Below are 22757 nucleotides of genomic sequence, written 5' to 3' on the forward strand. Positions count from 1 at the left end.
ACTAAATGAGAGCTTAAAGAAGAAACTCTCTTCTTTTTGAAACACATTACACTTCAAATTTTATAAAATTAAAGCTGGAGCTCATCAGAAGTGAGGCAGAGAAGGGTTTAGTGCCTAACAAAGCCCCTTGTTTTACACCACACGTTGTTTGATGGTCTTCAAAATTATGCTTTCCGCTCTGACAACCTCAGCCCCCATTTTTTCCTTCTCCCCCTTAAATCTCCCACTTTTACTTTGTTCCCTGTTTTTCTTTCCCTATTCCTTTGGGTACTGCCCTTCTAATTTTTCAAGGTGGAGAATGTATCTTTGTTTGTGAAGAGCAAAGCGAATTTATGGCCCCCTATTCATTATATTTATGAATCATATCTAACTGAATTTTTCCCATAGCCCAAAGGTGGCTGTTTGCCCAAAGGCACTGTTCTCTCTGCCTGTATTTGCTATTTATAAGGTGTATTTTAGTTTACATCAGAAGCTGAGGGAAAGACTTCTGCTTGGTATCACTTCTGCCAACTGAAACCCACAGAGAAGCTGTGGCCAAAGGGACTCTGTACAAAAGTTGTCTGGGCTCTGTAATCTTGTACACGTGGGTGCATGGTAGTATATATTAGTTGCCAATAAAAACAATCTAAAATAGATACAGCCCTGTACAAGTCTCGAGATGAACTTAAAATGTACAGAACACAGGTAAGTGAGCACTGTGAGAGAAACACACTTTGTCAAAACACAGTTTGGTGAGAAAATCGGCTTTTGCAAGATGGTCATGAAAGGACAAGCAGCAGCTCCGACAATCCTGTCTACTCTGTGCAAGTTGATTAAATTCCTGAAAGTGTAGTTTACAACTGAATTAAAGAGAATTGTTGGTTTTGAAACTATTTGTGGTTATGACAAAGTGTGGGCACTCCCCAGAACATGTTAAGTAGGCAGTGTAGCCAAGGACACTGAGAAATGAACCATTTCAGTCCCCAAAGGGGTACACTTGTATCACCAGTTGCTCAATGTCAGGCAAGTCCTCTGGCTCTGGGGCACTGACAGGCACTGAAAAGCACCAGCAGCATGGAGCCTACTGTGCATGTCGAGGGAGATCTACTGTGGGACAATTGTTAGTACAGATGCCCTGCCAAACCAGGCTTTTGGACTTGAGACACCTTCAGGAATATATAGGAATTGGCTTTGTAGCTAACATGGGGAAGGGAAGGAACAGGGCCTGATTCACTGCACAATTTTTTTTAATAGTTTGTGGCATGAGACACTTTTCTTGCTCCTGGCTCCAGGAAGAAAGATAAGTGAGAAGCTTTAGCCATCCATCCTTCCTAATAAGGTAGCACTGATGCCCTTCCTTCATCTTTTTCGGAAGGTATTTTGCTCCACTATCAGTCTATTCCTCTTTAAAAGGCATGAGCTCCAAGATTCTGATTTTCTTGCAAATTAAGCATATGAGCTAATTGCCAAGGATATGTAGCCTGTCTGCATCTCGGCATTGCTGAGGATGCCCAGCATAACTGTTTCATTGCCCAGTTGTCTCTAGCTCTAAGTAGACAGTCATAAATATTTGATTAAAATCTAATCTAGCCTTTCCATGACCATTGCAGAGGTTAACTAATGAGCACAGGCTCACAGGGGGAACATAAGGGCCTCACATGCGGTTGAATACAGGCCAATATTGGTCAAAATAAATTTTGCTTATAAATTCTTCCAGGATGGGAGATTTCTCAATTTAGACTTCCATCAAAGCTATTGGAAAAAGCTGTCAATCACACTCAAGGTTTTCATAGATGTCTTGCTGCCTCAAATGCCTTCCAGATGGATTTAATTCCGGTATGATTGATTGTCCACTCAGCTTTGCAGCTGTGCACTTCAGGGGGAAAGTCCATGCCATGCTCATCTGCTGGATGGCAAAACAAAAATGACTAGTGGCTCTTTCTTCATGGAAGTGCTATCTTCCAGTAACTGATGAGGCAAGAGATGAAATGACAGAAGATGAATCTAGGGGAGACTAATTATATTGAAGTAATTAATGCCAAGAGTAAAGAATAGGATTAAAAGGTAAAGCAAGGAGATATGTGCCTAATTATTAGTGAGATGGTCTATTTAAAGTGGAGGAAAAGTAAACATCTACAAGCAGATTAATTTCTTATGAACAGGGTGAAGGGATGAATTGCTTAAAATTGTGAAGCTAGAGTGTTTTACAATATTTTTTAAATGATTTTACCAATCCTATTATTACTTACACTGTGGTTTTTGTTAGCTGGAATAATGCAAACAACTGTCTGCAACATCAACCCTTCTCTCAGGCTAATCAACTTCAAATTTACTGTGTACGGTTAAGAGGTCTATCACAGTATTTGTATTTCTCTTTGCTGTTAGAGAAGCCCTCATTATGGATGAGGATTCCACTTTTCTGCTGATACACAAACTCTCCACCGAAAGATGGGGCCCCTTTCAAGCAACTTCAGACTCTGAAAGGGAGAAAGTAGAGGATTTCGAAGGATGGCAAGAACCAGGCTGGTAGGTAATGATATTTGTGTAAAGACTTTTAAAAGCTTTTGCAAAATACAGAATTTCCAGACTGAGACTACTGAAGAGGAGGGCAAGTTTTTTAACAGGCTTTAAACATGTAGGTTAAACTGGCTTAAAAACTTTGATTTATAGCACCTAACCAACTCCAATGATTTAGAGGCTGGTTTTAATTAATCAGATGCTACCAATAAATATGCAAAACACTGGCGGAAGACCAATTACAAGATTGGTTTCTAGCAGTTAGTTGAACATCCTCTGCAGCTAGATTTGTATCTAAACTTATTTAAGATCTAATACTAATGTATGTTTTGGAGATTTCATGGAGAGGCAAAAAGATCAATATGAAAGAAAAGAAATACAATGTCTCAGATAATAGCAATATACTATTTTCTGAACTGCTTTCAAAGTTGCAAAAACACCTCATAGAAATGAAAACTAAGTCATGAAAGTTCTTGTACCCTACTATATTCAAAAGGACTGGCAAGTGTTTGGTGTGTTTTAGGATCAAGTCCAAATGACTTTTAAGGAGTTAGATCTCATTTTCAATGAAAGGAAAATAAAAAGGAAGCAAAGCATAATAGGTAAGTAATGGCTGTATACATATTAAAAAGAGATCTTTTCAAAGCAAACAACAATGATCTCTTATCTACAGAACATTCAGTAAATAGGTTAATTTTGCATATTGACCTAAAACTCTTGGGCTTGATTTATTATTGTTTTAATTTGTGCAGTAGTTTGTATTTACCCCATAAGGCTTCATACTTATTACATGTCCATGTGCTCGTCTGAAATGTCCAGTAGTAGAGAGTAAAGCCTCTCCAGCCAGAAAATTAATCTAAGAAGTTCAGGGAAAGAACTCTCTGTGAACATACAGCTACGTGTTACTCTGTCTCAAACCAGTCATGTCTGCTGCGTCATTCTGCTCCTCCTAATGAAGAGAATCTATCTGATTTTCAGATTGTAACAATCTGCAATTCAATTTCTAGAAGAGGTAAGATTTTACAGGAAGGATACAGAGATGCTTATTTTAGTCAAACCAGGCATCACTTCCTACAGAAATGGCACAAAGTATCTAGTTAGTAAAAGTGACAATATTTTTTTCATCTGGCACTGTAAACTGTTCACAATCCTGTTTAGAGTCACCATAAATCATAAACCATAAAGTATCTGGTTTCCTAAAGGAGCAGCTTTATTTCATTAACATTTTGAAACTCACATTGCGATGCTGCTAATTGTATAGTAATTTATCCAGGATCACAGTGTGAATTGCTGTTTTCAGTCAGATTTTGGCACTCATTGCCAGCTTAAGAAACAAGGAAGAGAGAATGAAGAATTAAATAGACACAAAAATGACATGAATATCTAAAAGGGACAGCACTGCTAGATGTGAGACAAGTTGGGATAGGAAGCAGAATTCTCTGAAAACTGTCCCAGCAACGTAACTGCAAACTGAGTGAACAGTCCTGTTCCTTCATATCAAGGCTACTCCCTCCTATAGTTTCAAGCATTTCCTACCCACCTGTGAATAGGATTGGTCTGTGCGTGGTATTGTAGGCTTGCTCTGGCAAGTTGTTTAGTGAGGGCTTTTAAAATAAAAGTTCCTAGCAACAAGGTGAAGGATTAATTCCGGACAGCTTTGAGTAATTGTGTAAATTTAGGCACGTGCAAAAAATGTCAGTGAAATTGCTGGGATCCAAGCTTGTGCTTTAAATGCTGGAACACAACTAAATGTGTCTTAACAGGACACCTCAACATAGGACCAGTAGTTTTGTTTATTGAAAGGATTCTTGCTATGCTTTCAGTACTTTAAGAAGTTTGGTGGGCACTAGGTAAGAATAAATCTTCGCATTTATTCAGAGCTTTGCATGTTAAGTAGCATAGACACTGAGCACTGAAACTATTTTTTTTTTCCTAGTTTGGGAATACACATTGATTTTTTTTTTTTTCTTTTTTTTAACAAACCAAAATTGAGAGTTGGGTCACAGGAGGCTGGGAAGAATATTCAGATTCTCACTAGTTAGTCTGCTTCCCATGCAGTGTTTTCCTACAAACCCAGGGCTGCCCCAGAATTGCTTCCCTTATGGAAGGCACTTCCTCACCTGCACCTTTTTTTTAAGAAAACAAACCAGTTTTTCCCATAAACACAGCACAGTTTTATAAAAATTTCAGTACTGAGAAGTACAGTAAGAAATAGTCTTAGTAGTAGGTGAAACCCAAGAAGGTGTATTTTTTAATCTTCAAATAAAGGAGGAATGCATGGAAGGTTTTCTCAGGTGAGCTTTGTCACTGCATCTGTGTAGACAGTGCCTTCCAGAAGGAAATTTTCCCTGGTGATTGGCACCCTCTCTGTGCTACGGCCAACTGAAATAATAAAAAATTCTAAATAGTTTGGCAAGTAAAACTGAGGGACCAGTGCAAACCAGCTATAAGTATAAAGAAAAATTAAAGGGGCAGGAGTAGTCTGCCTCTTCAGTACATCTCTGTTGTCTGTCTTACCCATCTAGGGTGAATTGAAAAGGAAGGGTTCTGACCTGATATAAGGAAAAACCTTTTGCCCAGAAAGGCTGCACACTCTCCACGCACAGTGGTTTTCAAGACCTGCCTGAATAAACCTCCCAGGTCTGAGGGTCTGATCTCAGAGCTGACCCTGCTTTGACCAGGATGTTAAGACTACAGACCCCTGAGATCCCTTTTCCCCTGAATAGTCAAATGCTGCTGTAAATACACTGTGCTACTACCTAGAATCTGGAGAACTGCACTACCTTTCTTTCCTATGACTTTTTACAGATAGTGTTCTTCAGGCAGTAGTTAAGTGAGGTTTCTGATTAAAACATTTATGGAGGCTGAGTCAGAAAACTTTTTCTTTAATGCAACCTAAGCACCAAACTAAACAAATTCAGGACAGCTGTGAACTGAGAAAAAAAACCTGTAAGGAAGCCATTTGGTCATCACTGGGCTAAATTGTGAAATTAGTGCTAAGAATAGTTAACAATGGGACATAAGCATTTAATTTTTCAAATTAAGGACAAATTATAGGAATGGAAAAACCTGCATATTATCATTGCAGTTTTTAAGGGCTGTTGTCTACTCAGCCCATCCCAATTCCATCCCAATGGGACAGTAATACTGTTTTGAATCTGGATTTGTGTGACAGAGACGGTTCTGTAACTTTATGCCATAAAGCTGGAGTGCGTGTCAGTTGGTGCATTGCGTGAGCTTCTGCGATGTTCTGCAAAGAGGGTCTTGAGTTAATCCAGGCAGATCCCATGGCTGTCCCACTTAGAATGTTACAGCCAAATTAAAAAAAAAAATAAAAAAATTGTGTCGCCTTTTTGCTATTTCTCATATTTTTAGACACTTAAGATTGTTCTTTCTGGCTGAACCCCCTTGAGTGGCCATTTGGTCTGTGAAAATCCCAATTGGTCCCTTTGGTCTCTTTAATACTTTGCTTTCAGCCTACTGATCATAGCTGTCGTAGGAGTGACTCCACCCTGAGGACAAGGCGCTGTGAAATGGCTCCTTAGCCCCTGTTTGGTCACAGATGAGGCATGTGTATGGAGCCCCCGGGGCTCCCACAGCAGATTCAAGCCAGAATTTGCTGAGGCCAGTTTTTGGCTAGGTTGAATGTGACAGATACTAAAACAAAGAATCAAATGCAAAGAATGATATAAGCTGCTGCTGCTTTTGTCCCAAATACAACCCTAAACGCAGCAATAGTGTTGTGTAAAGCGTGTGCTTGTTAAGGTATGTAAGTGCATGCATGGCTAAGCAGGACAGACTTCTTTCTACATGCATATGTTGTCCAGAAGAATGGAACCCAAGGCCCCTGAAAGCTGTGGCAGGGAGGACATCACTGCATTTGAGTATTGCATGCTCTTCTCCCCAATAATAAACTGTGATTCCTATGATGAAAATGTTCTGATATTAATATCTCATTTCTTTTTGATACAGAAATGTTTTAAACTTCATTTGACAGCTAACAACCAGATCAGATTATTTATGTGTAGCTTTGTCAGAATTACAGAAATTTTTGTCTGAATTTCCCAATGGATTTAATTTTCAATAAAACTGTACTGGTTTGTGTGCTCTAAAAAAAAAAAGTCTCAGCCTTCTGTAGCCAGTAGGGCAGGGAATAGTTCCACTATGATACTGAACATCTGCTGTCCACCAGACCAATTAATGAAAGCTTTGGGGAACAGGCTTTATGCTCAATCCACAGGTAGCAGCCACCAAATGCAGGAAAATGGAAGATTTAACACACTGCTTTCTCACATTGGGCAGCATCACATACCTCAGAAGGGTACAGGTACTGCCAATCTACTTTCCAACAATTAACCTTATCTTGACATTCTTTAGTAATTAAAGATTGACTTAAACATATAAATCAGGTTTCTCATCCCTTTCAAAAATTGCGCTTTTTTTAACTTCTGGTCTCACTGTATAAAAGCATCCAGGCCTTTGTTTAATTAAAGTTCTTAAACTGTTGGCCTTGCTCATAATCTACAGCAGTGAGTTCAGGAAGCATTTCCTTTTCTGGGGTCCTCCTACTAGAGCACCTTTCAGTACCATAAATTGAAGTTTTGAATTGTTGTGTTTCAAGGTGGGCAACAGCACTCACAAGTTTGCTTTCTCTAACCTCTTGGTTATTTCTGGATGGTTTTGCCACAGTTATCTCTTCTTAGTTGTTAAACACCCTTGTCATCCCCTAAGTGTTGCTTTCTGCTGTTGCTTTCTTCTCCTCGTTTGCAATATTCCCCCTGAAAGGGGCTGGAGCAGTATGGCAAACAGTGGCACTCCCCAAGAGATGTTTGATAGGTAAGAAAATCCGGCAAGTGAACTGTTTCTGCATCATGAACAGCCACTCGCATGGCTCTGGCTTCTCTGCAAGCTGGGGAATCCCCCAGGAAGCTTTCACAAGGGTGGAGAAAGCGATCAAGATCAAGGCTAGTGCTCTAAAGCTGTGCTTAGGGGAAGAGGCTGAGGGTGTTCGAGGGTGTTGCTGGGTGGATCTCCTTGGCTAGTTTCTGGTTTTGGCTTTATTACATGGCTGTGCTTTCAATTTATTTCAAAGGTGCCTGGAGCCTTATAAATCTGCATACATAGTAATGAAGAGATTCTCTTAACGGTGAATACTGCAATGTAAGTGTAATCATAATGGAGAGAACATTTTGATTTAAATACTTAATGAAGCAACCTTTTCATAAATGTATCTTCTAGAAAGGGGGACTTTTCCCTTTTAGAGGCATATGGAGCCATAGTTTCTGATGAAGGAATACTTTATCTTGGAACACACACACAAAAAAGCAGCCCCTTCCCCAAAATCATAATTTCCCACATGCTGAATAACAGATTAACACCTACGAATACATTTTCTGGATTGTTTATAGAATGGTCAAACAGTGTTTACAGTGTGAAAACCAGAAGGTTTTCTCCTGCACCCAACTTTTGCAACGCACAAACTGTATCAGGAGCATGGTTATAACTCTCTTCCAAGTCAGGCCCATTTGAACTGTAATGCTCTCCTGCTTCTGATTAACCCAGCAGCCCAAGAGGGGCTTAATCAGTCCAATGTTGCTGACTTAAGCCTATCATTTATATCTGCTTGTACAGTGCTCTCTGCAGCAGGTACAAAATACCAGGCAATATATTAGGGTCTTGCAACCATCCTGAACTTTTTGTCTACTCAAGTAACATACAAGGAGTGAGCTGGAAAGAAAATCTGTCTTGATCCATCAAATGAAGCCAGATAAGATTGAGGAAGAGCTAGATGCAGGGTAAATACAAGCAGGATGACTTTGAATAAGAAGTGGTTTTTATTCACCCTTGGAAATGGGAATGATTCTAGACTTTGCACACTTTCCTGATTCAGTCTCCAACAACTTCTGGGAAGAATAAAGTAAGGTATCTTCCACAGCCTACAGGGGCAGATCAGTGGGTGCTCCAAAGCCCTGCTTATGATGCGACGCTGTGCTAAGTGCAACACTGCCTCCTGAAATATTACTGCTTTTAACTACTGTGACAGGTAATACCTCGTTTTATCTGGTTCACCTTTATCATCTAAAAGCTATGTGGAAAACTTCCTTCTGATAAGAAAGTCCTTTGAGAACAAATTCATCTACTGGGAAAGTGCTTTTTAAATACTACAAGATATAAAAGTACAAGTAAGATCATGTAGGTGCAAACCAAAATGGTTTCAAAATTGATGTAGAACTCAGTAACTATTTTTTCAAGGCACTTGACAAAGATACCTATTTCTTGAAATGATGCTCTCTTTATCAACTCAGATGAACCTTCTCCAAATACTGAACTGTATTTGTTCCTTCTAAATGTGTATTTAATTCCATCTATTTTCTAATGCAGTTCAGATACTCAAAATTCTCCACGGAGTAAGTCTAGACAAGAAAGAGATTGCTTTTTCCATCTTTCTATCAAGATATGTTTTATAAGCTAGGTCAAGTCAGCTAAAATCACACTTAAATTTCTGCTCGCTTTGCCATGTTTTATTCCTTTCCTCTGTGCAAGTCTGTTATTAAATGTTAGCTTACTGGCAACCTCTTTAAAACCATACAGAAAATTGCTACCTGTCAAAAGTCCCTGCATTTTCCAATTCTAACTACTGCTGTTAGAACAGGCAGCTGTTACAGTATTGATGAGGCTTCCTTTTTAAATTGTTAATGCTCAGAGATATGCAGTAATTGATTGTCCATCTTACTGTTTTTCTGACATGGTAATTTTTCATCCTGTAAGATGTCTTATTTTTTCCCCCTTCATTTTTTTAACTCTTGTGAATTTTAATTACTGAAAAGCAAACCTCTAAATCTTCATATAAACACCAGTTTTACACAGCAGTCTGACTTATCAAAGTTCTTCTTTTGGTGAAAGTTACAGCTGGTAGTGGAATTTAGGTGTCAATAGTATCAAAGTAGGTGAGCTGACTATTTACTCGGAGGCCAGCAGAAAGCCAGTTCTCCTTTACAAAAACCATCTTTTTGAAAGAAAAGATACAGGGTTAGAGAGTGACCAATTATTTTGAAAACTGAGGCTGAAGATTTTACTGGTATTGATGGACACACAAAAAAATTCTTGAAGCCATTCAAACTTGAAACTAAAATCATTGTCCCCTCCATTGCTTTCACTATCTATTGTGATTGGACTGCACAGATTATGCCCAGTTACCTGTTAACAGAAATCCCACCCATGCAGGCATGTGCATATAAAAATCCTTGAACAAGTTATGTTTGTACTCAGGAAACAAGATTATCTGTTCAGGCATGGACTAAACATGCTCAAGTGCAATGTCAGATTTGCTTATCTCATATCCTACCGGGTCATGCATTAGACTAGAAGTTTACTTCAGATTAAATTCAGTTTATAAAAGAAATTTCATCCATGTCTTCTTATTTCAGAACTGATTTAAATAAGCTTCAATGATGCTTAGATACATTCACTCAAAGGCATGAATTTTTTTAAAATCAGAAGTTAATTAAGACAGATTTGGAGTTTCCCAAACTAAACTTCTCTTTCCGGGAGATATACCTTCATACAGTGAATCCTTTATCATCCTATTAATGAATTTTACTTATTTATGTGGTTGGCCATCACCACTATCCTTGACCAAACAAGCACTATTTTTTCTACCTCTTAAAAACTAGTAGTTTGACAGTAAGAAATGAAAATAAGAAATCTGTATAAAAACCCCCAACATAATGATAAAAAGCCCCAAAACAAAACCAAACACACCACCCCCCCAAGAAACCAATACCAAACGAAAAAAACCCACCAAAACAACAAACACCCCACCTTCCAACTGCAGAATAGTTATGGGACATTTTTCAGTTAGGTGAAATTAATTATTTCGAGTATTCTCGAGATAAGGGTCTACTGAAGATGTAGTTTTAAAAATGTCTAATTAAAGACTGGGATACATTATTCCAGAAAAGGCCTAACTTATTTCAGGGCCTCAAGAACTTCTCAGCATTGTAGCTTACAAAAGTGTGAGCAACACATTGTTTTCTCAGTAACATTCAGATTCAAAGCTACAGGTTTTATCATATAATTATACATAACAAAGATTAGACATTTCTCCACTATATTTACAACAGAATCAACTTTTAACATGATTTCAGATCAACAAAACACAAATGTGAACAAGCACAAAGGTATTTTATAATAACTACATGTATGCTAAACTACTTCATAGGTCTGTAATTTGCAAATCCTTCTTGTATTTTTAGTAATGCTGAAATGTAAATGAAGGTACAAGCAGGATTCTTGCACATTTAGCATGTTCTTTCAGGTTAAATTTTGCTGTATATTGAACTATGACAAATATGTTTTCTCTCCAGCTTTCTGGCTGCTCTGAAAATAAAATTTAGCAAATTAAAGATGAAATTAGATACAATCTTTGTGAAATGTCATGATTTCAATCCATGAACTTTATATGACCAATTACCTATTCCTTATATTCTTGTCACACACACACAGAAGAGATCTTACTAGCCAAGTTCAGATCTTTCAATCTTGTGGATAGAAGCAACTGAATTTTGAGAGTTATGCAGCAAACCTCCCTTTGATAAGAACCCTTCAGCTGAAGGATGCTTAAATCTTGTATGAATTATTATGGAACATGCATAAATGGGAGTCCAGAAAAAATAGCTCGAAAAGCATCACAGAGGGAAAATAAATATTCTTTAAGTACAATGAAAGGAGATTGACAAGCTCAACTTATACGAAAGCCATTAACAAAACCTAAAAGTTATTACTCAACATTATTAACACGTACACAGGACAGAGGGGTTGCTATGACAAAGTGCTGTCCAAGAACAGTTGACTACACCACAAAATACATAGAATGTTTGAGATATAACCCAGTAAGGTGAACTCAAAAATGACTCTCTTGTGGTTTCCACCAGACCAAAAATACCTCGCTAGTACGGGGTCCTAGTAGTACCATGTTCTCATTGTCCTTGGCAATAGGGAAATGGCAAAATAGCAAGCCTAAACAACATACTGATTTAATTGAAGTAAAGGTGGGGACTGGTTTGCTTGACTATAGTGGTGCAGATATTCTTCCTTAATGAAGGACATGCAAAAGAACACAGGCATCCCTAGGTGGTACAGTGAAGAACTGAACAGACCACTTCTGTATTTGTAGGAAGCTTTGTTCTTCCTGTAGAAGATTTTGTCATACATAGAAAGGCAAAGAAAAGCTGTAGCTACCATTGTTATTTGCCAGCATGAAAAAGAAATGAAGAAAATCACTTGGAAAGAGAAAATAAGAAAAATAAGTTTTGAACTCCACCTCTTGAACTAGTTTTCCAGCTTGCTAAATTCACATCCCATCGTTGGAGATGCTCGAGAAATGTCTTGGGCCTTTAAAAACTTTGTCTGTAATGCTGAGATCCTGCAGAATTGTTCTAGAGTCAGAAAAGGTGACTTAGTAACCCAAACTTCAAAAATGAAAGTAAAACACTGATAAGAACATTTCCATTATATACTAAGTGATCTGAAGCAGGAATCAGGTTTGAAAACAGAGAAAAACGTGTTGGTTGAGAGGAAATTACCATTAGCAAACAACTGGAGAAAGGAGGAACACACCACCTTTTTCGGCATGCTCAAGATCTGCAGTGCAGGATGAAGTAACTGCAGACCTGCTCCAAGCAAACCCACTGAGAACATCGCTATAATCCTTTCATGGATGTATGGGAGGAATAATCTATTCACCAAGTGGTTATAGTATCACTATAAGATTATCCAAGAGTGGTGTTAAAAGTAGCTGCCAGGATGCTCTCTCTCACACTGCTGTTACTGCGAGGGAAACTTTCTGTATCACCGCATGTTGTAGACCACAGTTCATTGACAGCAGGTATTGAAACTGGGAACAAAAGCCAGCTTGAACTCCCACAAATCATGTTTTATACTAATGCTACTAAACGCAACAGATCACAGCTCTCATTCCTTGTTGGGTTTACTGACCTTTAGGCTGCTTGTGTCCAAGCGTTTGCAACAAATACAGGGAATTCCTCAAAGAGATAAATAAATACTCTGTGCCTTTTAATGGGGTGCCAAGTATACTGGGATGCCCAGTCAGGATCAGACAGACATAAGCACATTCTTCCCCTTTGCTATCTGGTGTTATTCCTGATGGCATTCTGAAAAAGACCTCCAGCTTAGAGAGTGAAATTCTGAAGGAGGACAGATGGCTGGAAGCTTGGACTTTCTTCAGGCCCTGGAGCCTTCTGAATGCATTTGTTATCTTTTGTCTGTCAAAAAATTAGCCTCCTCAGAGCTCCTAAGCAAACAGGCTTTACAATCAACAAATCAAACTTGAAAGTATGACAGTCGATGTGATTACAGTATGATGCCATTTTTCTTGAATAAGAAGCCTTAGGAACTGCTAATGAATTTACTTAAAGTTCAAGTTTAGTGCTTGCTTGCATACTCGCAATTCAGGAAGCAAAGGTAAATACAACTTTCGGAAGCTTGCTGAATCTAGGCCACTTAGTGTGATTAGCATATGGTCTGAGTCTTTAGCTGCAATGTACCGAGCATATTCCTGCAGGGGTCAGAATAATGGAAAAGCAGTAAGTGACTAAAGGAAGTAAAGCAGCTGCTAGTATTTATGCTTGTGATGGATGTTCACAGTAAAATGGTCAGACAGAACAGAGGATATCTATCCAAGGTCTTGACATGACACTCACAGCTGTGCAAACAGCACAGATGGGAAGATGATTCAGAGTGGCCAAATTCTGAAAATGCCCCAAACCAGGCCCTCAAAACAAGATATTTTTTTGTGACCTCCTCTCTGGTCCCTCAGGGCTATTACAGAGATGCTCCAGAGAGGACTCTTTGCAGCAAAACCCAGAGGTTTCACAGACTAACAGCTTGAACAATTGGTTCAGGATGGGCTGAGGAAAGATGATCGCTGCATGGCGTACCCAAATGTACAAGAAATTAATTGGCTTCTATGAACACTTGGTACAAAGAGCTGTGCAAATGTCAGCTTGTATCCTTCTGCGGATTTTCTCAGACTGGCAAAATTCTTATGGCTTTTCCAAGTAATTAGTATTCAAATGGCATGTGTAACCAGGTCAGTCTCTTAGAGTGGCTACTACTGGCAACAAGTACTCTCCACTTGCTGAAGTACTGCAGCAAACATATGGACATCTGAACTGTGCCCAAGCAGGTGCTCTGATCTACCGATGGCATCCTAAAACAGGTAACTAGTCCTTATTTTTCCTACCACAGCCTCTCACCTCACCCTGTCCTCAAACTAAACAGGTCTTGTTGGGAGAAACAACTCTGGAAGTGAACTTGTTACAACTCAGGCTCTTTTAAAAGTAGTCCTGAAGGCATTTTTTTATAGTGCTCCTTAAACCAAGGGCAATATTTTACAAAAAGGCTCTCCAAAACATTTCCGGGGCCAGCCTAAGAAAATACTATAGGTGTATTTTAGGTTATGTCTAGATTAGGAAGTAGTGTGGACCCACAGGAGCAGATCAGAAGTTGTGCAGAGGCTCCAGTGTCCCAGTACCTGCATTTCTGAGGGTCTTGGGGCTCTGTCTAGTCTGGTCCTGGAGCCTGAACACTCGTTAGTGGTTTGGGGCGTATTAGCAGCACTCCTGCAGTGCATTTCAGGTTTAGTTTCATCTGAATGGGATCTGGTTGGCGTGTTCCAAGACCGCTCAGTGAGGCAAATCAAAGCGTGTTAAGTGGAGCTCATTAGGAGGTGCATTTCAGAAGTGCACTCTGCACCCCAGCCAAAATGTCAATGAAGAGCAACCTGCCAGAGGCACACCCAGGCTCTCCAACATGAACCCGTTCTGCCAAGGGCCAGATTGAGTGCACCTGCAATTACCCCATTCTTATGTCCTTAGATGCCACTTGCACATCCCAGACATATATACATATATAAAATATGAAGTTATTTCTGTATGAAAAACAAAAGATCATGAACTGCATTAACTTTTTACCCTTTCCCCTCCCTCCTTAAAATTAAAAAAAAAAAAAAAAGAGGAATCCAGAAATGAAAAACTTAAGTCTTATTTACACCAAGTTAGCTTCTCGAAGTAAAAGCCTAGATTGAGTACAGTAAGTTACTTTGACAAATACTGGAAACCCAAATACCCCCCTCCCCTCCCCCAACTCCTATCAGTGAAGAGCTCCCCAAAATGATTTTGCATGAAAAAAATAACTACAGCACAGAAAACAAATTAATTCCTTTCCTCCCCCCACAGAGAAGTAAAAAAGCAACCAACATCCACTAAGACAAGGCAGAACTGTCTGGAAAAAGGTGTTTCTTCCATGTAAGAAAGCATTGATATCTTTTTTAACAATCTGTCTCCCCCCTGTAATTTACAGTCACAGTAGCACAAAGGGTTATAAGGAGACTTGAGAAATATAGGAAGACAATTTATCCGAGGAGCAAAAGTTTTCTTACTTTATTGCTCGTATTGCCAGCACGATAGGAATGGAAGGAAAAAAAAAGTTCTTTTCCCTTCTCAGTTTTACAGGTTATTTGGTACCTTTGCTTGGTCTTTTTTTCCATTCAAGTGTCATTAACATTCTAGAAAAAGCTAGTAGTTTCTTTCAGCCTAGATTTGACAAAATTGAATTAATTGGGTGATTTTCTTTTGACTTCAATAGGAGCGGACTCAAATCACAAAGAGTGTAACAACACAGTAGAAATACGATTCAGTCTTGTACGCAGGCAACAGAGTGCAGCTATTTATGTTTTTTATTAGGCAAAAAGTGTCTTTGAATATGAGATAACTCAGCAATTTGCTTATTTCTTACTCTTTTTTTTTCTCTTCCTGATGTGAGTGATACTCTCACCACGACAGGTCAGAACACCTGAGTGGCTTCCTGAAAGTGCTGGCAGGTGCTACATGGGAATCTACCTTAGTGGCTCATTCAGCAGCCCTTGGAGTTGAGGGCAAATTTAGAAGTGATAGTGAAGTGTGAACTTACTCTGCAGAGACAGGGAAAAGAGGGATTAGTTAAGGTCATAAACTCAGAATTTAAGATGCAGTGAAAGTGTTTTAAGTTGAAGCACAAAACTCAACTGCTCTGTACATACTCTACGTAGATCTTACTCCAGAGTAACTTCCTCTCATCTTTTCATCGGCTTTGGGACTTCTGGTACTTACTGCTCATGTATACTATCTGAGAAATTTCCCAGGAAATTTTTGCTAGCCACACTTTTAATGTCAAGACAATTACACAAGAACACGTTTCTGATCACTAGCAGTTATAAAGATTATGTATATCATAGGAAAAGGCAGTAATTTCCATGGAGTTGTCTTCTGCCAGGCAGTATGCTTTGCTATCAACCTGCCATCTGTGCTGTTCATGTGCTACATGATCTCTGATAAATAGCAGCATGCTTTGCAGGCAGAAAACTCTCCAACACTGATAAACATAGTAGTTGTCACTTGTTTTCTTCGGGTCAGAAGTTAAGAAGGTATTAAGTATCATTTGTAATTCAGGCATATGGCCATGTTTTGGCAAATTAAGAAGTGTGGAGAATCATGTGCCTCTCTGAATATTTCTCATTCCTGTCAATAGAAATAGGATCTGGCCCCACTGCATTGTGCTTTACTTAAGGCTGAAGCTCAGCACACCACAGGACTAGTGTCATTTATGAGTGTTTATTCCAAGCACAGAAAGCAACATGAGCATGTTTGGCCTATCGTACCCTCGCTATTCAATGTTTAAAAAGGGAGTGGACATTTGTATTAAAACAGAAGGCTCCTCATACTCTCATATGATGTCAGTAATACAGCTCCTCAGAGCATGTTATTGTTTTAAACAGAGGTCTCCACACTTTCACATTGGTTATAAAATACTTAGTGCTGCTGGACTGGAAGGAAAATGTCATACATCTGCAAACAATTAGAAGGAGCTGGACTTCATATTTGATTTACTAAACAATAAAACAAGCTTAAGTGTGACTATATGTGTAAGTTACACTCCCTAGGAGCCTTGAGCAGTTATCATAGCAAAGTCTTTTAACCATAATTAAATAAATCCACAGTGGGACCATTGCTGATCAAGATTATCTTTTAGAAGATATTTTCAGCAGTGAAAAGCATGAAGATCATGAAGTTGAATGCATGCTTTAAGTGCTCCAAAAGTCTTTTATCCTTTCTTTCAAGCACACTGTCCACTACCCTTTTCCCAGCTGGAATTCATTCAGTACAATACATTTCAGCTTTTAAACACTAATATTTTCATGCTTTCTGCATTTAGATTGAAATTTTGGCATAAGGGAATTAGTAGCAAAACTCTTGATTCAGTCAAGCCCAAGATTTCACCATAGTTTATGTGTCTGCTAGTTACAAGTTCTGGTACTATAACAACGGTTCACTGTCCTTCTAAATTAATCAAAAGTTTGTGAATTGAATATAAATATTTAGTTCTAAGTTTTAGGAAGCCAGAGCCTGAAGTAAAATAATAGTAATGTATCACCACCAATCTACTCCTCGACAAAACAAAAACCTCAACCAGTTTTTAGTCTCCTAATTAACCCTAACTCTCAACCTTTATTCAGAACATAAGGTATTGGTACTACACCCTGGTAGTTTCCTATGCTATCCCTGACTTACACACCTAAAGCCACTGTAGCAAAAGTCATCTTCATGTTTGGAAATCTTCTAGCATTACTTGCATTTTTTTTTTTAATCAAGCAAAAACGTTGTTCCACATTAAAGTTGAAACAGTTTATTGCAATTCAAAGATGAGTGCCAGCTAGAAAAACACAGCACCACCTGAGGAAGGGAGTGCTGGATCAAACACAGCAGTCCAGGATTCTGTTCCTGGTTCTGCTGCTGCTTTTGATGAATTTAACTAAGGAAGAAATCCTTTGTCACCCTTGGCATTGATCTTCTCTTGATTACCCTAAGTGAACACTCAGGGTTAAGGGGGATCGTGGTACCAACCTCCTGCGGTAGGTTCTTTACTTGACATTCTTGAATTAGAGTGACAGAAATGTTGAACATAAGCAGATAAGCCAGAAATGCAACTCTGAGGCTTTGCCTACAAAAATAACTTATCCAGCCTCCATGATGATTACTATGCTTCAGAATGACAGGGAATTTACTTACTAGTGATAAATAATGTTCTGTGTACATGAATACCAGGCAGAAAGGAACTACCACTATATATTACAGTTCACCCTGATTACAGTCACTCAAGTACTATTTTATATGATTATACTGTTATGGGCCACAAAGTGGAAAAGATGAACCATGGGGTCAAGTTTTGCCCTCTGTTTGCACGGGTATCCCACTACTGTGCCTGGAAACCAAATTTGTGAACAAGGAGTAGAATATATTTTTATGAAAGAAAACAAAACAGTGGACAAAACGTTTGTAACTTCAGCAAGTGTAAGAGTAAACTATTTATATAAAATAATAAATGAAACAGTCTTAGTTTACAGTAGCGCTTGTGAGTCTGGTCCCTGAATGCATACAATTAACATTGCTAATAGCCTGAGAATTTTGGCACTGCGTGTGGTGTATGTACACTCAGATGAAAGCTCTTCATTGCCATAGTTTCAGAGACTGGTTAGACTATGACTGGAAGTAAGCTGGCAGGGTCTGCGCAGAACTACTTCCATAGAGATCAGAAGAGCACAAGCTGTTCAGATGTTTGGTTCCTACTATTTGAGAAATATTCCTTGTCCATAATAAAAACACCGTATTCTTCTGCATTGCAATCTGGTCTCAGCAAAAGTTCACATGGTGATTATTTTTTGTCCTGTTTAGCATTCACTTACTGAAGAATACACAGTTGGCAAATCTTTAGAAATTATCTATAACACAACTTGCTGTGCTGCCTGCTTTTTTCAAAGCACCACCTCTCCTAGACATACTGAATACAATACAAGATGTTTGACTAAAGTTGCTTACTTGCATTAAGGGTTTTTTTGAGGATCTACAGACAACAGACTTAATTTTACCTGTTAGCCTGAAATAGATGGAACAGACTGTAAGGCTGCAATCAACTGAAGTCCTGTTACCTTGAACAATACCAGCATGTACTTTTTTTATTTATGTATGTTAAGTGCATATGTGTCTGATTTAATGGTGCAACAATATATTCTAGTAAAGGCAAGGGTTCCAGGCTGTCATTTTCCAGGCTTTAGATTTGTTATCACATACACTCCAGTGACACTGAAAGCAAAACACAGGGCAGCTTGCTTACCTTGGCACACATTGTGATCACTTTGCTCATACCCAGCTGCACACTGGATTTGATGAGTTGGGTTTGGAGGGGCACGGTGAGGATCAGCTGGAGTCCGTCGAATTACGTTGTTTCGACCACTAGTGGATTCAGCTGCTGCTTCTTCTCGCTCATTTACAATAATTTGCGCTGTTCTAGGTAGACAGAGGTATCCTCCATAGTGGTTAACACATTTCATCCCACCTTTACATGCATCTGGGACTATTTCACATTCATCAATATCTGTGGTTAGCAACAACACAAGTCATGCTTTTAACAGTCGAACCTTCTGCAACAGCCATGAATATATCTAACACGAAGAGACATGCAAGCACACCTCCTTCTCCAAAAGAGGGGTGTGTAATGACAATATTTAATGAATACTGATGGCAAGTCTGTCTTTGAAATTTATTTACTGTACCTTTACACCGTTGCCTAACAGGATCCCATTCATAGCCATCTGTGCATTGCTACAGAGAGAAAAAAAATAATTAAAAATTAGCCTACTTGTGATTATCTTGGAAAAATAATCAAGCACGTTTCAACGAACTCAAAGTTTGACACTAAAGGAAATGCAATGTTTGTGTACCTTGGTAAGCTAGAAAAATGGCTGCTAGTACAGCATTGCTGTGCAGGAACAAGTACATACAGAGAGATCCTCTATCTCAGGAAGTTCCTGAGTTATGGTTTGCTGTGAGTAGGTAGGTTTTATGGCAGCTGGGGAACAAAGTGAGGAAAGCATCACTCGCTCCTTGCCTTGCTCCTATACACTCTTTTAAAACTTGTCATTGGGCAAATCCTGGAACAAGTGAACCTTTGGATTGACCCAGCTGACCAGTATGAAAATCTTATGAAAAAGAAGGAAATTTTTCTGAATTTTCATCTTGTTCGCTGCCTTCCAACAGGCGAATATCTTTCATTCCTGGGACCTGGTTTGCCACAGGGACTAATGGGCCTCGAAGGCACCACACTTCATCCTCTCTCCCATCAGCACTCTAGCAATGGGGAAGGATCCCATAACAGATGGAAATTCATTCATGTGCTTTTTAATCACATGACTCCAGGAACTGCAGTCTAGGAAGAACAATTTATATTGTGAGACATACAATAAACCATTAGAGTTTCTAACAGTGGGACTACTTACATAAATAAGACTGCAAAATTCCAACAAGACCATGCTCAGCAACCATTCATATCACTGCTGACTAGCAAGTTCAGGAAGAATTTTAAATATTCTGCCCTGCAGTTAGGGTGGCATCTTCATTAACACTCTGCTCAAAAACATTAAATTGTCTGGAGGGCAGTAATTTTAATCACAGGTGACAGTTACGGAAACTGGTTATCAAAGTGTCACACTGCTGCCAACTACAGCAGACACGTTTATAAGATCAATGAATCAACTGAGCCGTGCTACGAAGGTGCGTATGCACACTATGCTGCTTAGGATATTACTTTAATGGCCCTATAGAAAAAAAGAATTGAGTCGGCTAATGTAATTAGTCACAGTCAAGCAAGCTAAATCTTATTGCAACTTCTCTGCTGCAGAGCAACCACACAAGTGACAAATTTGACCTTCCGATGCCGAGATCCACTTGTCCCATGCACTATCCTCAAGTTATTTTGAGGAACTTGTTACTAACAGACACGGACTCAGCAATGGGATTGAAAGCATTTTGTTCATTTGCAGGTGATGCCAGCGATCTGCCAACAGAGCAGCGAGTTGTCACTTTGGAGGCTTTTTCTTCCAAAGGGGTAAGTGGACAGCAAATTCTATTACAATTGTCGATCTCTAAAGGAATGACTACATGCTGAGTTGTCAACACCAAAGTTACTGTAGCTATGAAAACACAAATCCAAAGGAAAACAGCTAATTCATGCATTTACTGAATCACCCAATTCCTGTTAATGCACAACAGAAGTACTGTCTATTTAACTGTAAGGAGCCAAGTCCATCTATTACTGCAGCTGAAGGGACTTTTACAGCAGAAAAGATTTGGCCCTAAATTAATCCAATGTACGCATGAGAAACAGTAGCATCCCTAAGAGTAAAATCTCCAAAAGCTAAGGTTTGGGATTTTTTTACATGATTAGAGTCTCATGGTCACTGAAGCACCTAAATGCTAAGACCTTGTGGAAAATGGAGTATAGGAACCCAAATCATATATGCATGCTAGAAATTTTCCACTGGTATGAACAAAGCTATGTAAGCTTATCAGAAAATGCTAATTAATTTTTTAGACAAAATATGTAGTAAGTGTAAAAAAGGGGGGGATAGGATCGCTATGTTAGTCTGGATTTTCAAAAGGTAATTAGACCTTCAGTTTCCACTTACATACAGGGACTTAAAAATCCCAGAAGCCTCTAAATAGAAGTACTCCCAACCTTAAAAAAAATCTATTGCTTCTAAAGCCCAGTGTTGACTGACTTCCTGATGCTCACTTGAGGCTTCTTTGAGCTCCGTCTTCTACAATAAGGTCCAACTCTGCAATATTTACTTGCTTGAGCCATCCCACTGACTTCAGTAGGATTACTTGTATAAGACACAATCTCAGTCTTTGGCTGTGGTTCTCTAACTTTTTGCATGTGTGCAGAATTTTCTGCTTGTGTGGCATTGCGCTAATGTCTGTACACATATTCAGAGGTCCACCCATATGAAGCAAGTTGCAGGGATTACAACTGTAATCAGATGTGAAAATGTGGGTTTTTCCCCAGCCCAAGCCGATGTAATTGCCACTCCTTCTATGACATGCATTATGCAAGCCAAAGACTGAATACAAGCAGATTAAAAAAAAAAAAAAAAAAGCCTTAAAAAAAGGCCTTTAAATCTCTCACCCTATCACTTGGTTACAAGCAAAACTTATTTCCAGTGTTCTTGTACAATTTTATCAAGCCGTGCAAAAACCACTGCTCAGAACCAGCTCAGAAACTAACAGTCCTATGATCACTCCAGGACTTAGATGCTTCATTAAGAGCACTGAATTCTGAAGTACTTACATTCTGTTAAAACCAGCTTGAAATATCCATAAGAAAACACAGAAGAATGTTTGACCTAATTATTTGTCAGATTCCATATATTTCAAGTGAAGGTCCTAAGGACCCTGGCCTTATGAAAATGCATTTTAAGAATATTAAAACCACATAATTTTACTCAGTTCATCAAGCTCAGTCTGTAGATAAGATTTTCAGAACAGGCAGTTGTAGCCTATTTTGTTCAATCCTGTCAACTTGAACTTTAAAACTCGTTTCAGTGCAGGAACGGCTTATTTTATGGTTAACATTCGAACTCAAAGAACTCTGTATTTCATGCTATACATTGGCAAGAAATTTGGTTTTTCTTAAGCGTCATTTAGGGAAGAATCCCTGCAAAGCAGTAATTATCTCAAACTCTATTAAACCTTACCGTGTATGTTATGGTTTCCTCAGTTTCCTGCGAATGTACTGTAATAAGAATGAGACCAGCCAAGAACGTAGCTGTCAACATCATGAACCTTGAAAGAAAGAAAAAAAACAAACCACCAAATAAAGCGGGAATATTTTTAGCACTCTCCTTGGCCGGAGGACGCGGTCAGCACCTCCGGGAGCGGGTCCTGCCCCGGCTGCGAGCGCAGGGCTCCCGCCCAGCCCCTACCTGTGGGAAGCGGCCGGGGCGCTGCCCCTTTTCTCCTGCAAGAAGAGGGTGAGGTTTGGCCGTGCTTCCAGCCCCTTGTCGTTTATCCAGCTGACGAGGGGTTGGGGGGGAGAAAGTCAGTGGAGTTTAAAATAACACAGCCCTTGATACCCCACTGGACACCCCGGCGCAGCGCTGGGCAAGGCGCAGGCGGTGCGACCGTCCTGCCATCGCACGTTTTGGGGCGGCAAAGCGATTTTTCGATTAAAGCTCCCCGTCCGCAAGGAGAGCGGAGGGGTGGGTGTGGGGGTGTTGTGGGGAGACCCAGAAGGGACGAGCCACGGGACCCACGTCCCCGCGGGGAGAAGACAGCTTCCTCTGTCTCTTCAGTTTTTGTGCTTACATGTAA

The 22757-nt window shown here is 39.4% G+C and overlaps 1 protein-coding gene across 1 annotated transcript in view; it reads right to left on the minus strand.

Moving 5' to 3' along the window:
• The window catches only part of EFEMP1 (EGF containing fibulin extracellular matrix protein 1), a 48794-nt gene extending 26316 nt beyond the window's left edge, over nt 1-22478 (minus strand). The window contains exons 1-4 of the mRNA XM_026845991.1: nt 22370-22478; nt 22142-22229; nt 19163-19211; nt 18724-18984 (exon numbers count right to left, since the gene is read on the minus strand). Coding sequence (XP_026701792.1) covers nt 18724-18984; nt 19163-19211; nt 22142-22225 — 394 coding nt within the window. The 5' untranslated portion in view covers nt 22226-22229; nt 22370-22478. The remainder of the gene's footprint in view (nt 1-18723; nt 18985-19162; nt 19212-22141; nt 22230-22369) is intronic.
• Nucleotides 22479-22757: the final 279 nt, after the last annotated feature.

The sequence above is a fragment of the Athene cunicularia genome (assembly GCF_003259725.1).
Source record: "Athene cunicularia isolate RWA chromosome 3 unlocalized genomic scaffold, athCun1 chr3_part1, whole genome shotgun sequence".
Classification (NCBI taxonomy): Eukaryota; Metazoa; Chordata; class Aves; order Strigiformes; family Strigidae; genus Athene; species Athene cunicularia.